The sequence below is a fragment of the Haliotis asinina genome, chromosome 2 (assembly GCF_037392515.1).
Source record: "Haliotis asinina isolate JCU_RB_2024 chromosome 2, JCU_Hal_asi_v2, whole genome shotgun sequence".
NCBI classification, from domain to species: Eukaryota; Metazoa; Mollusca; class Gastropoda; order Lepetellida; family Haliotidae; genus Haliotis; species Haliotis asinina.
This window is the reverse complement of record NC_090281.1, coordinates 7,269,083-7,287,410: the sequence shown is the minus strand read 5'-3', so window position 1 is coordinate 7,287,410 and position 18,328 is coordinate 7,269,083. Positions and strand designations below refer to the sequence as shown.

At 40.2% G+C, this 18,328-nt stretch overlaps 1 protein-coding gene across 1 annotated transcript; it reads left to right on the top strand.

The window, feature by feature from the left end:
- Positions 1–1,384: 1,384 nt before the first annotated feature.
- LOC137274781 (monocarboxylate transporter 12-like) lies at positions 1,385–17,014 on the top strand. The gene is made up of 7 exons (XM_067808115.1): positions 1,385–1,484; positions 11,367–11,462; positions 11,705–11,848; positions 12,419–13,165; positions 13,660–13,710; positions 14,141–14,246; positions 16,909–17,014. Exons 1-7 carry the CDS (start codon positions 1,385–1,387, stop codon positions 17,012–17,014), a joined length of 1,350 nt encoding a protein of 449 aa, XP_067664216.1.
- The last annotated feature ends 1,314 nt before the right edge of the window (positions 17,015–18,328 follow it).

The window sequence follows — 18,328 nt, the reverse complement described above, 5'->3', positions numbered from 1 at the left end:
TCTCGGTGTGTCATATGCTACAAATTACAACTGAATTGTTTCAAATGATTTTAAGTCCAATGTTAAATTTTCGGCAGCAATATTATAATTTTTATTCGCCTTGCCAATGAAATCAATCTGGACGCTGAAAACCCTTTATCAGTGTCGGGGGTTCGGGCCGCCGATAACTCGGACTGCGGCGTAGTTGTTCAAAAGTCGTTTTTTTCTGTAAAAAAAATCAGAATACGATGATATTAGATTAGATGATTCGTTAGATGAAGTGGCAAAATTTGGAGATGACAACGTCACGGAACAGGTAATTAATGCGCAAGATACTACAGGTATTACAACCAGAGTATGAGCGAGATAAGAAGCGCTCATAAATGAGCGATATTCCAGCAGCACATCACGGCGGCGGACACGAGAAACTGGCTTCACACACTGTACCCATGTGGGACATGGAACCCGGGTCTTCAGCGTTATCGCTTTAACCACAAGGCTACTCCGCCGCTCCAGGGAGAAACGAAGCAAGAGATAAGCTATTGTTACGGTTAAAAATTTGCCGCGACAAAAGGTGTCAGAAATCCCCCAGAACCAGCAAAATACAACACTGAGAAGTTTGATATTTTCAATATATTTGTATTCAGCTGAAACATCACGATACAAAGCTACACCAGAGGTTACATGTACAATACTACTGAGTCAAATCTAAAGTAATGGGTCACAATATAATGTCAACTCACCAAAGTCTTGGTGCGAGAGTGAGAAACGGCTATGCAGAATGTAACACAGCGAGCTGTCAGGCAGCGGTTATGTAGATCAAGCGTTAACGGGGAGGCAGATATATACTCCAGTAGTCTGTGTGTATTTCCGTGTCGACAACATGGCAACAAGCCTTTATGTATACAGTCAATAATTCCTGAACGTTCGACTACTTACGAGCATCGCCATGAACGTGGAATCTTCTAAAACAGTCTCCTGGAAGTACGCACAAATAATCAAAACATAAACTGAAGAGGAGGTAACTCCAAAGCACTTTCGGAAAGCGTGCGGCCAAAATACTTAAAGTCCTGAACATTTATGATACGAAATGTGACTCATAATAATTATCATTCAAAATACTAAACGTTGTGAACCAATAATAATTATTACTTAATTAATAATACAATTTACAGAAAATACACTCTCGTAACACTATGTATTGGAAAATACATCAGTGACAACAATCAGAGAGAGAGAGAGAGGGGGAGGGAGGGGGGGGGGGGGGGAGAACATTGGGGGTACATTTATTTTAGGGAGAGAGAGGAGGCATTCACACTGTACATGCTTTCGCATAAGAATCTTCTTGCCCTCTTGCCATAGATTATGAACGGCCCCTTAACCCAATTTGTTTGTTTTCAAAGGGATGAGGTCACGAAAGGAAATGGACAGTGGTTGGGCGTGGATGGTCCTGGCGGTGTCGGTTTTCAACATGTATGTGTTGGGGACTCTGACCATCTCTGTAGGTATGTAATCTGCATGTCTTGAAGGGTGTGTTTGGAAACCCTGTTGTCAAACCATTGACTGTCAGCCCAAATACATATCTGAATTAGAATTAGTATTCAAGAGGTGACAGACAGGACTGGACGGTCAGACTCACTGACATGGTTGACATAAGGTTTAAACATATTTTTATTTCCAAAGAAATCTGAATCGGTAGAAAAGCAAGACTTGCACATGTAAATACCTCCACAGGTAATTAGCTGACACAGCTGGTAATATCTTTTACAATATAGTGCAAAACATCATATACATTGAAACAAACAGAATATATGAAGTCGGTATTTTGGAGTCAGCGGTGTCGGTGGATACATATGTATGTGCGTATGAATTAAAAATTGCTAAAATATTTTGTTGTCAATGATACTGACTGAAGGATTTCCATGTTTGTGGAACTGGAGACTGAACGACGGCCATGAAGTATTGGTGTCAGGTCATACCCATGCAAGTTTCTGATAATATAGTATTTGTGGAAGGTAAAGGAAAGGTGATTTGTATCCTCAATCTGAAACACATATAAGCAGTACAGAGATTCTGATACGAGGGAATGTGAATAAGTTTTGAGCCTTGAGCATTTTTCATACCCAGGTGTCACAGCCTATGGTACGACATTGAACCTTGGGGTGTAGCTGATGTGATATATAAGTTTTGGTATCCTACTCTCAGAAGTTATTGAACAGCTCACACTAACAGAAAGAGACCAACCTCACGGCAGTGAAAATAAATAAAATTGAGTATAGAGCAGTAATTAAGTTTTTAGTTCTTGAAGGAAACTCGGCGAAGAACATTGAAGAAAGGCTTTCAGCAGTTCATGGGAAGTCTTCCCCTTCATCTGCTACCATCAAACGATGGGCCAATGAATTTAAGCATGGTAGAGGGAGTCTTGAAGATGACCCTCGTCCAGGTCGCCCAACAACAAGCACTAGTCAGGAAAACATTGACAGAGTGCATAGACGTGTGCTGGAAAATCGTCGAACCACACTCCACGAGTTAGAGGAGACCACAGGCATTTCACACGGATCCATCGAGACAATCCGTCATGTCTAAGGTGTGCGCAAGATGGGTGCCAAGAATGCTTACAGATGAAATGAAGCAAACAAGGGTCACCATACGCAACTCCATGCTAACCAGATACAACAAGAATCCAGAAGATTTTCACTTTAGGCTAGTAACCTGTGATGAAACCTGGATCCACCACTATGATCCTGAGAGCAAACAAGAATCCATGGAATGGAGTGAGTGAGTGAGTGAGTGAGTGAGTTAAAATTTAACGTCACATCGGCAATATCTCAGCCATATCGTGACGAGAACATCTAATATCAAAATTAATTATATGTCTACTACAAAACCTGTCAACGAAGGACAGTAAAACAACTAGAATATCACAAATGGAATTAAAACTAGCATGGAAAGTTAAAAACAACAACACCATTAGGACAATACACTATAAAATCAGGCTATAGATCGCCATCAACTGAAGGTAGATCACCAAACTAGGGACCATGGGGACTTACAGTACCTTTGCTACCTGCATGGACTCTAGTTGGATTTACGCCATCCCTTCAACCGCTGGCGAGTATACAAAATGCTAACCAAAATTAAAACAACAAGAATACTACGATTAAAAACCTGGTAGACTTAAATTTACATCGAATGTTTGTAGACTTACGTACCCTCTCAGGAGGACAATAATTTTACAATACTTCAACCCCCTTTGAGGGTACAGCCACTAACAATGCTGGTTCCTAACCTAAACTACCAATCATTAAAATACAATTATACAGAACGTATTATTCAAAGCTCAACCAAGAACTCAATTTCCTTTAAAAAACCAATAATTAAATGGGCGCTGACTGTGTTAAAAAGATCCTTAACGGTTTTTACAGAAAAATACTTATCCCTTATGATGGAGAATTCAACACAGTCAAGCAGGATATGCTTGAACGTGACTCTCACATCATAAGTGATACAACACGGAGGATCCTCACCATTTAAAATGTATGCATGAGTGTATCTTGTATGGCCAATACGACATCGTCGCAAAATGACTTCTTCAAATCTGGACTGACAACCCAAGTATGTATAACCAATGTAGGGTTTTATTTCATGTAGTTTATTTATACCTACTTGGGTGTCCCACTTCTTCTGCATCAGATCACGAGTGTAAGCTCTAATGCTAGCTTTGTAGTCAGAATAAGGAATAAGAAGTGGTGTCAGAGATTTGTTGAGTGCTGCCTTAGCAGCAAGATCGGTCATTGCGTTACCGGAAATGCCAACGTGGCTGGGTAACCAACAGAAGACGATGTCGTACTGGCCAGTAGAAAGATCATTACATAATTCAATAATTTTAATTAAAAGTGGATGTTTACAAGAAAGATTTTTAATCGCCTGAAGGCAAGAAAGAGAGTCGGAATAGATTATATATTGTTTATGTTTATGGCGTCTTTGAATATATTTAAGAGCTGTTAATATGGCGTTAGCCTCAGCTGTAAAAATAGAACTGTTGTCTGGCAGTCTAGAAGATACCGTTCTGGATCCAATGACAGTGGCACAAGCTACTGCGCCACCGTCCTTGGACCCATCTGTAAATAAGGATTTATAACTGCTATATTTATCTTTCATTATATTCATGTCTATATTGTAATTCATTAGTTTCTGATTTTTTAAATGTGGTCAATGTTAGGTCCACTTGGGGCCTAACCAACCGCCAAGGAGGAGAAGAAAGAACACTGGAAGGAGCTATATGTTCCAGCTCAATCCCGGCAGCAGAAAGAAATGGTTTAATTCTTAAACCAAGAGGCGGAACAAACGAAGATTTCATATTGTATAAATCCTCACACAAAGGACTGAAAACACTGTCATATGCAGGGTTTGACCCACTGGAATATAATTTTGTTATATATATACTGTAAAGCTAATTTAATACGTCGCTGCTCAAGAGATGGCTCATCAGCCTCAACGTACAGGCTGTCAACAGGTGAAGTTCGAAAGGAGCCAAGACAAAGTCTTAGACCTTGATGGTGAACAGAATCTAAAATTTTTACGTTGCTTTTACAGGATCCACCATATACAATGGAACCATAATCAAGTTTGACCGGATCAGTGATCGATGAAGTTGCAGGAGGGTAGCTTGGTCCCCTCCCCATTTAGAATTTGAAACGACTTTCAACAAGTCAAGTGCCTTCAGGCATTTAGTTTTGAGGGATTTGATATGTGGTAGAAGTGTGAGTCAAAAATTAATCCCAAGAACTTGGCCTCCTTTACAACTTTTATGGGAGATCCATTTAGAAACAGTTCAGGATCTTTACGCGGTTTATATTTTCTACAAAAATGGATACAATTAGTCTTGGTTTTAGAAACTTTAAAGCCGTTTTCAAGACACCATTTATTTATCTTATTTAAACACAATTGCAGTTGCCGTTCAATAGTATGCATATTTTTACCACGACAAGAAATATTAAAATCGTCCACAAATAACGATCCATCAATTGAATCGTTTAAAACTTTGGACAAACTGTTTATCTTTATGCTAAAAAGTGTGACGGACAAGATACTGCCTTGGGGAACACCCTGATCCTGATTATAATGGTCAGAAGGAGTAGAGCCCACCCGGACTTGAAATTGCCTATCTTTTAAAAACTGAGATATAAAAAGAGGTAAACGAACCCTCAACCCAAAATCATGTAAATCCTTCAAAATGCCATGTTTCCAGGTGGTATCATACGCTTTCTCGGGATCAAAGAATATCGATACTCCATGTTGCTTATTTATTATTGCATTTCTGACAAAGGATTCTAGGCGTACCAAGTGATCAATGGTACTACGATTCGTCCTGAAACCACACTGAATATTTGTTAAAAGGTTATTGGTTTCAAGATACCAAGTTAATCTATTGTTTACCATTCGTCCCATGGTTTTATAGACACAACTCGTTAAAGACATTGGTCTGTAATTAGATGGATCAGAATGATCCCGGCCAGGTTTTGGAATAGGGACTGCAATGGCATTACGCCACGAAGTTGGGAAATTCCCTGTTGTCCATATTGTATCAAATATATTCAAAAGTGTTCCCAAACATGATTCAGGTAAATGTTTCAAGAGCTGATAGTGTATATTATCAGCCCCTGTTGCTGTATCATGAGCTTGCTCAAGGGCAGTTCGTAGCTCATGTAGTGAAAATAGTTCATTGTAGTCTTCACCATTGTCTGAGTTAAAATTAATTGTTATCTTCTCCTGTTGTGCCTTATGTTTCTGAAACTCTGTTGCATAGTTGGATGAAGAGGAATGCTTGGCAAGTGTTTCGCCAAGCTTATAGGCAATGTCAGCTTTTTCCGTCAGTAAATTATCACCCTCCTTCAAATGGTGGACAGTAGATTTTGAGCCTTTGCCTTTTATGCGTTGAATCATGTTCCACACCTTTGACATTGGTGTGCGTGAATTAATGTTGGAAACATTTCGTCAAGACAGACGCTTATTTTGCTTAAAAGCACGTCGAGCCTTGTATTTAAAATTTTAACTTTATCTAAATTATGTACTGTAGGATGTCGGCGAGAATATTTTTCTGCCTTCTTCCTACTCTTTCTGGCTTGTTTACAGTCCTGACTAAACCATGGTTTACGAATAAGTGGAATTGCGGAGGACCTAGGTATAGTTTAATCATCAGTAATTTTCAGTTTATTTGAAAATAACTGAATTGGATCCTAAGCAGTGTAAACAAACTCATATTTCAAGTTGTCAGTACACATTGTTTGAAATAATGGCCAATTGGCCTTACTAAAATTCCACCTTGTTGCAGGTGGGTCATCAATCGGGTTTATAGCAGAAAGTATTGTGGGGAAATGGTCACTTCCACACAGGTCATCATGGACTGACCATTCAAATTCGTTATAAATATTGGGATCTGTTAGAGACAGATCAAGTGCAGAATAAGTTCCAAAACCAGGATGTAAATAAGTGGCTGATCCATCATTAAATATGCATAAATTATTATTAGAAATGAAGTCTTCGAGGATTTTGCCTTTATTGTTAGTATTGGTACCTCCCCACAAAGGGTTGCGTCCGTTAAGATCACCCATGATAATACAGGGTTGGGGAAGCTGATCGTAGAGACCCTGAAGATCGGACTGCTGAAGAGCCGAAGATGGACAAATGTACAGTGAACAAAGCGTAAATGTTATCTGTAAAGAGAGGCGGACAGCAACGGCCTGAAGATTGCTTTGGAGAGGAACAGGACTATCTATCACACCCTGCCTCACCAAGATGGAAGCGCCACCAGTGGCTTTCTCACCTGGAGGCGAAAACGAATGAAATGAATTGTACTGGCGAAGATCAAATTTGCCTGTATTTTCAGGTATGTCTCCTGTAAACTAAAGGCTGATGGTTTAACGTCTTGAGATAATAATTGTAGATCATCATATTTGGTCTTAAGGCCTCTGCAATTCCATTGTATTACTTTAGGATTTTGTCTCATGGTGGTTGTATTGGCGACCTCTCACGAGAACTCCTAAGCTTGTTTTTTGAAGGTGGAGTTACCTCCATCTCCAGGGGTTCAAAGGAGTTGTGAACCTCTACTGTAACAGGCGTCTCTACAATAGAGGGATTTTTGGATGCTTGTTTCCGATTTAAGCGTTTCCGGCAAGCTTTCGACATTTCAACATTCTCATCAAGATTAACAGTTTTCTGAGCAACCGTTTGATCTGATTGGCTGACGGTCTGAGATGCTGATGTCACAGTAGTCTGGTCACTAATAGTTTGCACAGAGATTGGTAGTTTGGATTTAGTCCAAGTCAAATCAGTTTGGCATGAAACTGACACTGATGAGGGTTTTCTGCAGACAGCAGCTGAATGATTGATGGTCGAAGATGATGTCGACTGCATTTGATGTACTTGTTTTTTGGCCTCAGAAAGGGAAATGTTACTTTCATATTTCAACTTCAGGATTTTGGATTGGATCTGCCATTCAGGGCAGGATTTTGATAACGAAACATGATCACCTCTGCAGTTTACACATTTAGGATCTTTGCTGCAGTGAGCATCTTCATGATCCTCACTGCAACGGTGACAACGATGTACATTTCGGCAGGATTTTGAGCCATGTCTAAACTTCTGACATGAATAACATCGGAGTGGAGTCGGGATGTACACTTCTACTCCGATATTGAAATAACCAGCATTTAATGATTTAGGGATTGTGCTCAATGAAAAAGTAAACAGATAGGTGTTGCTTGGAACAGTTCTACCATCTTGTTTCTTGACTGTGAAACGCTTTACAGACGTGACATTTTGATCTTTAAGTTCTTCAACGATTTCTTCTACTGACATGTCCGACAAACAACGGGCTCGATCTCGCACAATTCCTCTACTCGAATTGAGTGTTTTATGTTCAGTGACCTCAACGCTGACATTTGCAAACTGGTGTTGTTGCAATAGATTAATTGACTGCTGTCTCCTTGCACATTCTACAAGGAGCTGACCACCACGGAGACATGAGACGTTTTTGACTTCTCCACATATAGATTGGATTGTCTTGGAAATCAAAAAAGGATTTAATTTGAGGGGTTCACCATTTGTAGCCTCAATGACTATAAATTTTGACCAGTTGTCTTGTTGTTTTGGAACTGAAATATCTTCAGCCTCCAGACGCCTTTTCTTGTCATTTCTAGCAGAACCAGAATGTAATTGATTCATGATGTATCTGACATGTTCAGCACCCTTGCTCCCCACCCGCCACCGAGTGTCAACAAGGACAGTGTCCATCTGCAGCGGATATCCAGCAAGCAAACACCAGGGATACAAGAGTGATATACTCCAGTGAATACGACATAAAAAGCTATATTTGTCCACCAAATATAATGTCAGGCTGGTTCCGCTCTTAACAGAAACTTGGGGACATACAGAATTTAGAGGTCGACATCACCAGATTGGCCCATGAGCCACCGCCTTCTGACACAGGACTCTAGGCAAACGAATAGTAAATAAGTTCTGACATAAACATTCATTTCACAAATGTACAATGACATTCAACTGATGCAATAAGAATGCTGTCCACGCGCAGGGCATGGCGTGACCAGCCGATTGATAGAACCGGGCCAGTTCTACCACCCGTCTAGGTGCAGTCAGGGTCAAAGTGGTGTGTTGAGCAACAGGAACACGGTTCCTGGCTCTTGGCCCCTATTGTCCTCAACCACCAGAATCCCCCTCCTCCACCGACACAGGGCCGCAACCCACGGCAAACGGGTTGGTGGACCAAATATCCCACCGGGCCCACAATGGGGTTGTCGGCGAGCTCTTCGCGTTACCCAGCACCCACCACGAGGAGGTGGCTCGCCACGAGTGCCTCCATGGAATGGAAACATGGCGCTTCTCCCAGGACCAAAACGTTCAAAGCATCCAGATCAGTGCAGAAGGTAATGACGACAGTCTTCTGGCATAGCAAAGGCGTCATCCAGATAGATTACTTACCAAAAGGAAGAACAATGAATGGGGAATATTACGCTAACTTGTTGAGGCACGTGCGACAGTCAGTCAAGGAGAAGCGCCGGGGCAAGATCAGATGTCGTATTCTTCTACATCAAGACAATGCTCCAGTACACACCTCTCGCGTTGCAGCCGCTGCTGTCCAGGAATGTAGGTACGAAATCTTGCCGCATCCCCCCTCCTCTCCAGACCTGGCACCAAGTGATTACCATCTGTTCCCAAATCTCAAGAAACACTTGTGTGGTTGTAGATTTCAGGATGATAATGAGCTTATTGCTGCTACTGAGGCTTGGTTAGAGGACCAGAATGGCGCCTTTTACAGAGATGGCATCAGCGACTGGCAGAAAAGATGGAACAAGTGTCTTGACTCACAAGGGCACTATGTTGAAAAATAAATGTGGTTCATACCAATAATTTGTGTTTTTCTATGCAAGGCTCAAAACATATTGACATCCCCTCGTACATAGCGCCTATACGTCGCTACAGCCGAGTCTCAGGCGACAGTGGACAAGTTAGAACCAGAAGAACCAACTCCAACCATACATGTAAATCGAGTCCGGGATATCCCTAATTCGAAGAAAACGGCTGATTAATTATTTAAATTTTTTAATGCAATAGGTACTTCATCAGATAGATTATTCCACAAGTTGATCGTGTCCGGAAGAAATGATGTGACACAAGGCTGAGTTCTACATTTGATTATCTGTAAGTTGCTTCTATTTTTAAGATTATGATTGTTATTTTGAGAGACCTGAGGTGGTTTAAGTGTGTTGAGATATTCCGGTGAAATACCATTTCTCATTTTATAAAATGTAATAAAAATGATGTCTTCGTTCTCGTTGTATATTTTGGCATGACTAGTCCAACGAACTGGCCCACAAAGAGCTCTCTGGGCGTCCACGTGAAAATACTCGAATAGTAATGATTGTGTGTAGTCAAAGTTAAGTAAGATAAAAGACATACATAGAATCGAGCGTTTTTCTGGTCAGTCTGTTGTTGAAGCAGTTGATGATTACTTTGCTGATAACTTCGCTGATATGTATTTTCAATGAAGAATAATTTTGAAGTGTAATTCCTAGATGTTTATGACTTTGGTTTTTAATTTTAACAGTGCCCTCCATGTGTAAGTGGATCTGACACTAGATCCGACTTTACGGCTAAATGTTATAGTTTTGATCTCACTGAGGTTGAATCCTACCAGCCCTTTGCGGACCCAATTTCAAATTCTTGTTAAATCGTTTATTAATTCTCTTCGCTGCGGATATGCTCGTCATCTATGATACAAAATGCATTTATCGTCTGCAAATGGGCGTATATTGCTTTCTTTGCTTTCGATACTGCCGTATAAACTATTTAAAAAAACCGTCATTAATAACAACCTTAAATCGACCAGTGCACAATTCTCTCCCGCGGACGGAATTTCAACCAATCAAAGGGTTGACGTAATGGAGGTATGCCTATGTTTAGCACTGTAGAATTCACGTAAAAGTCTTAGATTAGTTTAAACCTGCAACTGTGACAATTGTGGAAAATGTATTCTTGTCATCTGATTTGCATAGCTTTCTAGTTACAGTTTGTTTTCATAGACGATTCTGTCAGAAACGTTTGTTGTCATGACCGAAAATCATATTAAACTACGAGAAGGAAGTACTTCATAACTTGATTTTATAACTTGATGAAAACCATCCATAATCTAAGTGATTATCAAAATAACTTCAGGCCGTATAACGCAACGAATATCCGCAGGTCGGAGAATATATATGCTATTTAGGTTCGTTTTCACCGAGTTACAAAATCTAAACTATTTTCTACTGGTAGTAAAATATGTAACTCATTGATGGACAATAGGAGTTTGTATGATACTGCTTATAACATAACAATTTCAATCATGGAAACGAGGTAAGTGTCAATATTATACCACTTACAATATTATTGTGTCATGCAAAATCATTTTGGTCATCAATCATTTACTACAAGTAGTAAGTAGTTTTGTTTTTTAAACTCCATGACAACAAATCTAAATAGCATTTTCTTCTTTATAATCGAGGAAATTCATGCCACCATTAAGCAAGAGTTGCAATCTAGAGTACAGAATGGATTCTATCCTTGCCACCGTTGTCACAGTATTGTCGGTGTGAAGCTCAAATTATGCCCGTCACTGACCACAAGAGTGTTTCTCTCTGATTATCAGCGAGCTGTCGATTCTCAGAAAGAACGTATGAGAAAAGTCATTCAGAATAAACCAGCACAAATTTACCTTTACGTATCCGCTGGTTCTTACTCCTTTCATATTTAACTCGGACTTATGATAATTCTCCATATCAAACTCGCGGACACATGGTAACCTATACTATCAAACATTCTTTTCCCAGGAATGTTCCAGGACCAGTTTCTCCAACATTACGATGGCAGCACGGCTTATATTAGCTTGGTGTGTTCCTTCCTCGTCAGCCTACAGTCAATACTAGGTGATTACAAGGAACTTAGTCCAATCATTGATATCCTTAAAAGCCGTGTAATGTTCTTAAAAGTCAGTAGTGACCAAATCATGTGTAGTTCAATTTGATTGTGTTGTAATGACTCTACTTTGTGATAAATCCGAAACCTTGTTACCGTAATCATCCTACGATGTAAAAGGTTAACTACCTTTACAAATAAATACACAGTGGATGCCTATGTTGTTGATGGAGAACTAAACACTGTGTTTCAGGTCCTGTGGCAAGTGTGATCTGCAACATGTTCAGTATACGTACATCAGTAATGACTGGAGGAACAATACTGTCTGTTGGACTTGTGGCTTCCAGCATTACCAACACTCTTCCTCAGTTGTTTGGCTGTTTCGGAATACTCTCTGGTGAGGAATAGCACATGTGCTTCATTTGACCACTTTCTGATTGGCATTGTGTAATAATAGCTTTCGGCCGAGGAAGCCTCAGTCCTCAGTTTAGACCACAGGTCCGATTTTCATTTTTGTGGAAGTCGCGGTGGCTGTGCGCGTTGGGCAGCTGACTTTGTGTGCTGGCGACTAGGTGCCTGAATCTGGGGGTGCGGGTTCGAATGCCAACATGATGTACTATATAACCAAACATGGTGCAGCATGTAACCCTGCATAGTGCAGTATATAACCCAACATGGTGTAGTATGTAACCCTGCATAGTGCAGTATATAACCCAACATTGTGCAGTATATAACCCAACATAGTACAGTACATAACCCAACGATATGCAGTATATCTAAGAATGGTGTGAACTATTACCCAACAATATGCACTATATATCAACTTGATGTGAATTATTACCCAACAATATGCAGCATTTCTCAACATGCCGTGAACTATAACAGTGTGGTATGGTCTTGTATGTGTGTTCATATTGTATTGGCTAATAATTGATTCTTTCGTGAATTAATTAGCTCTTTCCCACAGGGACTGGGTTCGGCATTGTCTACACCCCAACTGCAATAGCTGTTGGCTATTACTTCAAGGAGAAGAGAGTACTTGTCAATGGAATCGCCTTAGCATCAGCGGGTACAGGTATCCTGTCTGGCCCGCATCTGATTGGCTGGTTGATTGACCAATTTGGCTGGAGGGCTGCAATGTCCACGCTTGGATGTATTACTGCCCAGACCGTGGTCACGGGATCTCTGATATTTCCACACGGAAGGTCGAAACAAGGTACTTCTGAAGCTGTTGGTACAAATGTCAGCGTATTCACACTTCTGAAAGACAAGATCCTACTTATCATCATTCTTAACTATTTCGCGTCAATGATGGGCTACTCAATTCAGCTGGTTCATCTGCCATCTTATGCACGTTCCGTTGGAGTACCACCGGCCAAAATCCCGTCGTTGTTCACCGCCTATGGACTCTCTCTCACTGTGTCGCGAATTCTAATTGGGGCGATCTGTAATCACAGCAGCATCGACCTGTTGATGATGTACATATCGTGTCACGGCCTGAACTCGTTGACCATACTACTGATGCCACTGTTTGCACATGGATTTGATGAACTTGTTCTATACGAAGTTCTGTTTGGCTTATATTTCGGCGTTAGCTTCATGTTATTGACACCTATTGCTGTTGAGTTTTTCGGAGTTGAACGCCTGGCAACAGTGTTTGGAATTACCTTGTGTGTTGGCGGTATGAGCTATCTCATTGGTCCCACCATTGCAGGTAAGTTCATTTACTGACATGCCCACGACACAGCATGCCTGAAGAGTGTACACACTTGTACCTGGACATTCATGTACATTCATGTACCGTTGATGCACAAGCAAATATAGTATTTTACTAAATATCCTTAGATAATATTTTAATTCTTTTCATTCACACAGATAATAGCGTTCAGGTTTACGATTGTCGTCACCATTATGATATTATATGCGATTGAAATAAGTCAGGGTTTTACACTTTGCTAACTGCGTGTGTTTACACATGTATTTGTATTCATAATATCAATCATTTGTTTGGTGTAGTCACAATATGGACCGCCGGGATCTGGATATCATCAAGCTTTTCGCGTCGTTAAATGTCTGAAAAGGGGGATTTGGGGGGATTTTGGCTCACTTAAACGTTTGGCTTGGAGTACCATTATTTCTATATTTCCTATACAGAACCACCATCTGTACTGCACCGACATCTTCATCATGTAATCCTACTTCTTTCAGGTGCTCTATACGACCTGACATCATCATATGCTGCTGGGTTCCATATTGGTGGTAAGCATGTACTGTTCATTGGACGACAATGGTAAAATGTTCATCACAAAGCCTTCCATTTAATTATTTCAACGCTAAAATCAAACATTTCCGAAAAACCTGAAGTGAACTTAGAATTGAAAAAAACTCAATTTCAAATAACGTATTTTATACATAAGTAGTCTTAATAGCCTAACGACAAAACTTTACAAACCGGTTTACACAAATGGCAAATGGCAGGACAGACTGTATTCTCATTAGACAGAATGTATTCATTCGCTAGGATGAAATATTTGCCACAAAATGCATAGTATAAGAATTACATGGGTGGGTCATGAGAGTACTGTGGATACCTTCGTGATATACTACACGTCACGACCCATGTCTATTAATTATTATGCCTCATATGTCATACAGTACACTACCATCACGCATATCTGTATGCTTTCAGGCTGTGTGTCTCTTCTGGGCACCATGCTGCTATTCTTGATCCCTATACTGAAGAGAGAAACCAAATTTCCAGGAGATCCTGAGAACACGGAATGTTTGGATCCTTCGTAATATGAAGAAGGAAGGTCCATTCCGAAATTTATTCGCATTTTGTGTATAGTATACATTCGCACAGGCCCATGGTGCTCAGTTATATTTAGAAATGTCTCCATATTTTTGTATATGTACATGTAATATTTCTTAATAATATTCCAATATATGAATTTAGAAATGCGCTTGAAAGTTCATAGACTGTGCAAACTGAGCACGCCTGTGTGTTTACTCACGGTTGTTGTTTTTTCATACCATTGCCTGATTATGACAGATTATATTTCTCTTGGTATGTTTACAGTTTGTACCAATCCAAAAGGAATCAGAGGTATCGCTAGTCCCCGTGATCCCTTTCTGGTGGCCTGGCTTTGGTTGCTTTGGCTACAGCCTGTGTTGCAGCCTGTTGTTCATCATTTAATGTTGTCGTTGTTAATTTATTGTGATCAGTTTTAATTTTGGTGACTATATATTTGTCTTTTTAAATTAATATATTGGTAGGATTTGAGTAGGTTCTGAGATTGTTAGTAACCGTGCACTTAACGTGTGGTGAAGCATCCCTAGAGAGGGTATGTAAGACTACAGCTTTCAAAGTGTAATTATGTCTATCTGCATTTTTAGTGTTTAATTTTAGACTCCTACCAAACCTTACAAAAATCTCCTGTAACCGGCTGGGGAACTATTTAGGTAGCAGTGGTAAGTTCCCATGCTTTTATGCAATGTCAGTACTTGTTAATCAGTTTAAACGTTTCGATACAGATTCGATCTTGTATCTGTTTGTCTGTTTGACAATGACACAAAACTCTGTATCGAAGTAAAGAGTAAAGAAGTTATTCAACCTTAACATGTGTCCTGATCTGACTCTCCAATTTCTAAAATTGCCACCAAAAGAGCTTCAGGGCATAATCATAGTCTCACACTATATTCCCGAAAGGCCGATGCTGTATTAGCTCCTTACACCACACCTGAATTAGTCCAGTGCAGCAATGAACAGTTTTTTATTTACATGTTGATCGGAAATCTTTGTCAGGATCTTAAAACTATACATAAGGAACAGCATTCAAGGCAACCCCCGTCTTTTCAGCTTTAAGAATGACATTACATGTTTTGTTGATGTTACTCGGCGTTAATAGCAAAATCGCTGAATCATTGCACATTGCATAGGTATAACATCATAGTACCTTGTATGTACTCCCTCGCGAACGACATTTCAACCTATCAGAGGGGCGCACCTCCGTGACGTAGAGTGAAGAATAAATTTGAGGGTTGCTGTAGTATTCATGTACATGTCCCGGAGTAGATTATCTTGTTAATAGGGTAGTCTTAACCTGAATTCGTGACAATTGTTTTGAAAAATGAAAGCTCTATGCTGATGAAAACAAGCCATATTCTAACTGACTTTCAAACTGACTTTAGGTCGTGACGACAATCTGAAAATAAAAAATAAATGCTTCCGAGTTACAAAATCTAAACTAGCTTCTACTGTAAAATATGTAACTGACTGACGAGCGATGGGATTTTGCAGTACACTATAACATACCATTTTCAGTCTTGGAATCCAGGTGTGTGTCAATGCAAGACTACTTCGACCATAACTTTGCTTCCGAGGAAACAATCATTTTGTTAAGTTGTGTCATGCAAAATCCTTTGGGACTTTTACTGCAACTAGTAAGTAGCTTGACTTTTTAACTCGATGAAAGCAGACTTAGATAGAATTTTCTATCTTGGAAGCGAGGTAGGGACAAAACCATCCCATTTAATATACACTACAGGCTTCCACAGCGCTCGCTTTGCACTCTCGAAGAACACATTTAGCGCGAAAAGGAGGGGGGAGGGTATAATGACACCATCACACGACCCCTTGGAATAATTGACGACAACGCGACTATTGGGTGTGTCTTCGTTGACTTTGTGAGAATGTTAGCAAAATGACGAGCTTCTTGCACATTTGCTATACAACCAACTGAAAAACAGAAAGTTCCTCCTCACATCACATGACGTCACTGTGGTTCGTTGCAGTGCAATGCCGAGAGAGTTTCGTAACGCTGATTTTGTCGAGAGTGAAGCAGACAACTTTTGGGCAAATTTTCATCGCTCGGTATATTTAACCACAAGTATTTTTAAGAATGAATTTGGTGTTCCGCTTAAGACTAACCACAAGTTGTTCATATGTAATGGTTACAAGAGTACAAAACACAAAGGTTTATTCGTTCTTGTACTAAGATAATGGACTGACATTTGAGTGATCTTCGTCACCACTATTATTTTTATTTATTTTGCCAGGGAAAATGCGTTTACAAGCCACGAATAGCTGCCAAATTGCCGATGCGGCTTAAAACAATATTTGCTCCGTCTCTAGGACATTTGGGACATATTGATTCGATGGAGCACACTTGTGTAGTAGTTAGCATGCTGGCCTCTCACGTCAAAGGCCCGGGTTCGAATCCAGGTGGAGGCATCGAACATTTGTTACCTGGGTTTGTGTCCCTGTGCATGGCACTTGCACTCTGTCCATCGAGTTGTTCAAAAATGGATACCTGAGAAGCGGATGTACAGACCTATACGGTCGCGCTTCTCACTTAGTAGAGGCTTTGAAAGTACACTTCCGTCAGGGTAATTAGGTTACACCAGAAGCAACATAGCATTCTAGTCGCAAACATTAGCATTATTATTGTTTTACAGATTAAAAGACTATGCAGCTGAGAGGGTTCGGGTGATCTTGGCACAGTCAGGCTGGTATGAGCTGTCCATCAGCCCAGGGCACCTGCTCCCAGGAAACGCTGCCTAGCCGAACTCACCAAGAACTTTACGGAGAATATGTCGATTCCCAACACTGCAGTCTTCTGTATTACCAAGAACGTCAGAAGAGCTGTGCTTCCGCTGGAGAACGTGGGCACTCTCCTTTCTGCGCCAAGATATCAGGAGGTACCAAACCAAGGGCACTGAGAACAATGGGGAGCCTAACGACAGTGTACTTGGGATGCAAGCGAGATGTTTCAAAGACGAGGTCCGCATAGTTATCATGCTTTTCCTGAATCTTGCCAATCACGGTGATGTCAAAAGGGACTAAAAATTCAATGATATAAATAAATTTATTGGTTGTATCAAAAGGGACAAGATGAGATTTGTTAGCTGGAATTCTTGTTTTATGGAGCTCATCACTGACTACCGGACATTCAATAGTCAGGACGCCAGAACCAGCGACACAAGGACAGACGTCACCCCAAGACGACGAATGACCTTTGAGTGTGTAAATTAAAAATTATGCCCACAATGGCAATATTTCAGCCATATCGAGGCTTGAAAGCTATAAATTCATATAACTGCACTACCTGCATGGGTCCTAGCTGGATTTACATCATCCCTTCAGTCAGTAGTGGCTGGACACAAATATTCTCATAAATTGAAAGCGCGGATATTCTACAATTAAAAAGGAGTGGGAAGTTTAAATGTATTTTGAATATTTGGGGGCTTACGTATCCTCTCAAGGGGACAATAAGTTTACAGTACTTTAAACCCCATCGAGGATACAACCACTAACAATCTGAGTTACTTATTCAAACTCTCCAAAATAAAATATTTAACTATATTACACATCATTTAACAAAACTATTTTTTTCAAAAATGCGTGATTAATTAAATGGCATCTGATATTATTAGAAAGATCATTCATAGTTCGTGATTTGAAATAAGTGATGTAATACTGTAAATCGACAAAGTTCCAGCTCGGCAGTGTTATGCGAGATAAACAAGCCAGCCAGTTCTACGTCCTGCTTGTTTTGCGAGATAAACCACCCAGACAGTTCTACGTCCTGCTTGTTTTGCGAGATAAACAACCCAGCCAGTTCTACGTCTTGCTTGTTTTGCGGGACCACCTCTTAATGATAATAAAACTTTATTTGCCCGACCAAGGAGAGTCGAGCCGAATTGTTGACGATAATTGTGAAAAACACACCTCTCAATTCAATTCAATTCAATTCAATTCAATGCATTAGTACTCAAAACACCACCAACGGTGGTACATGAGAATACAAATAAATATAAATATATATAAATATATATATGGCACGATGGCAGATAAAAGGCGAAAACATTGCGTGGT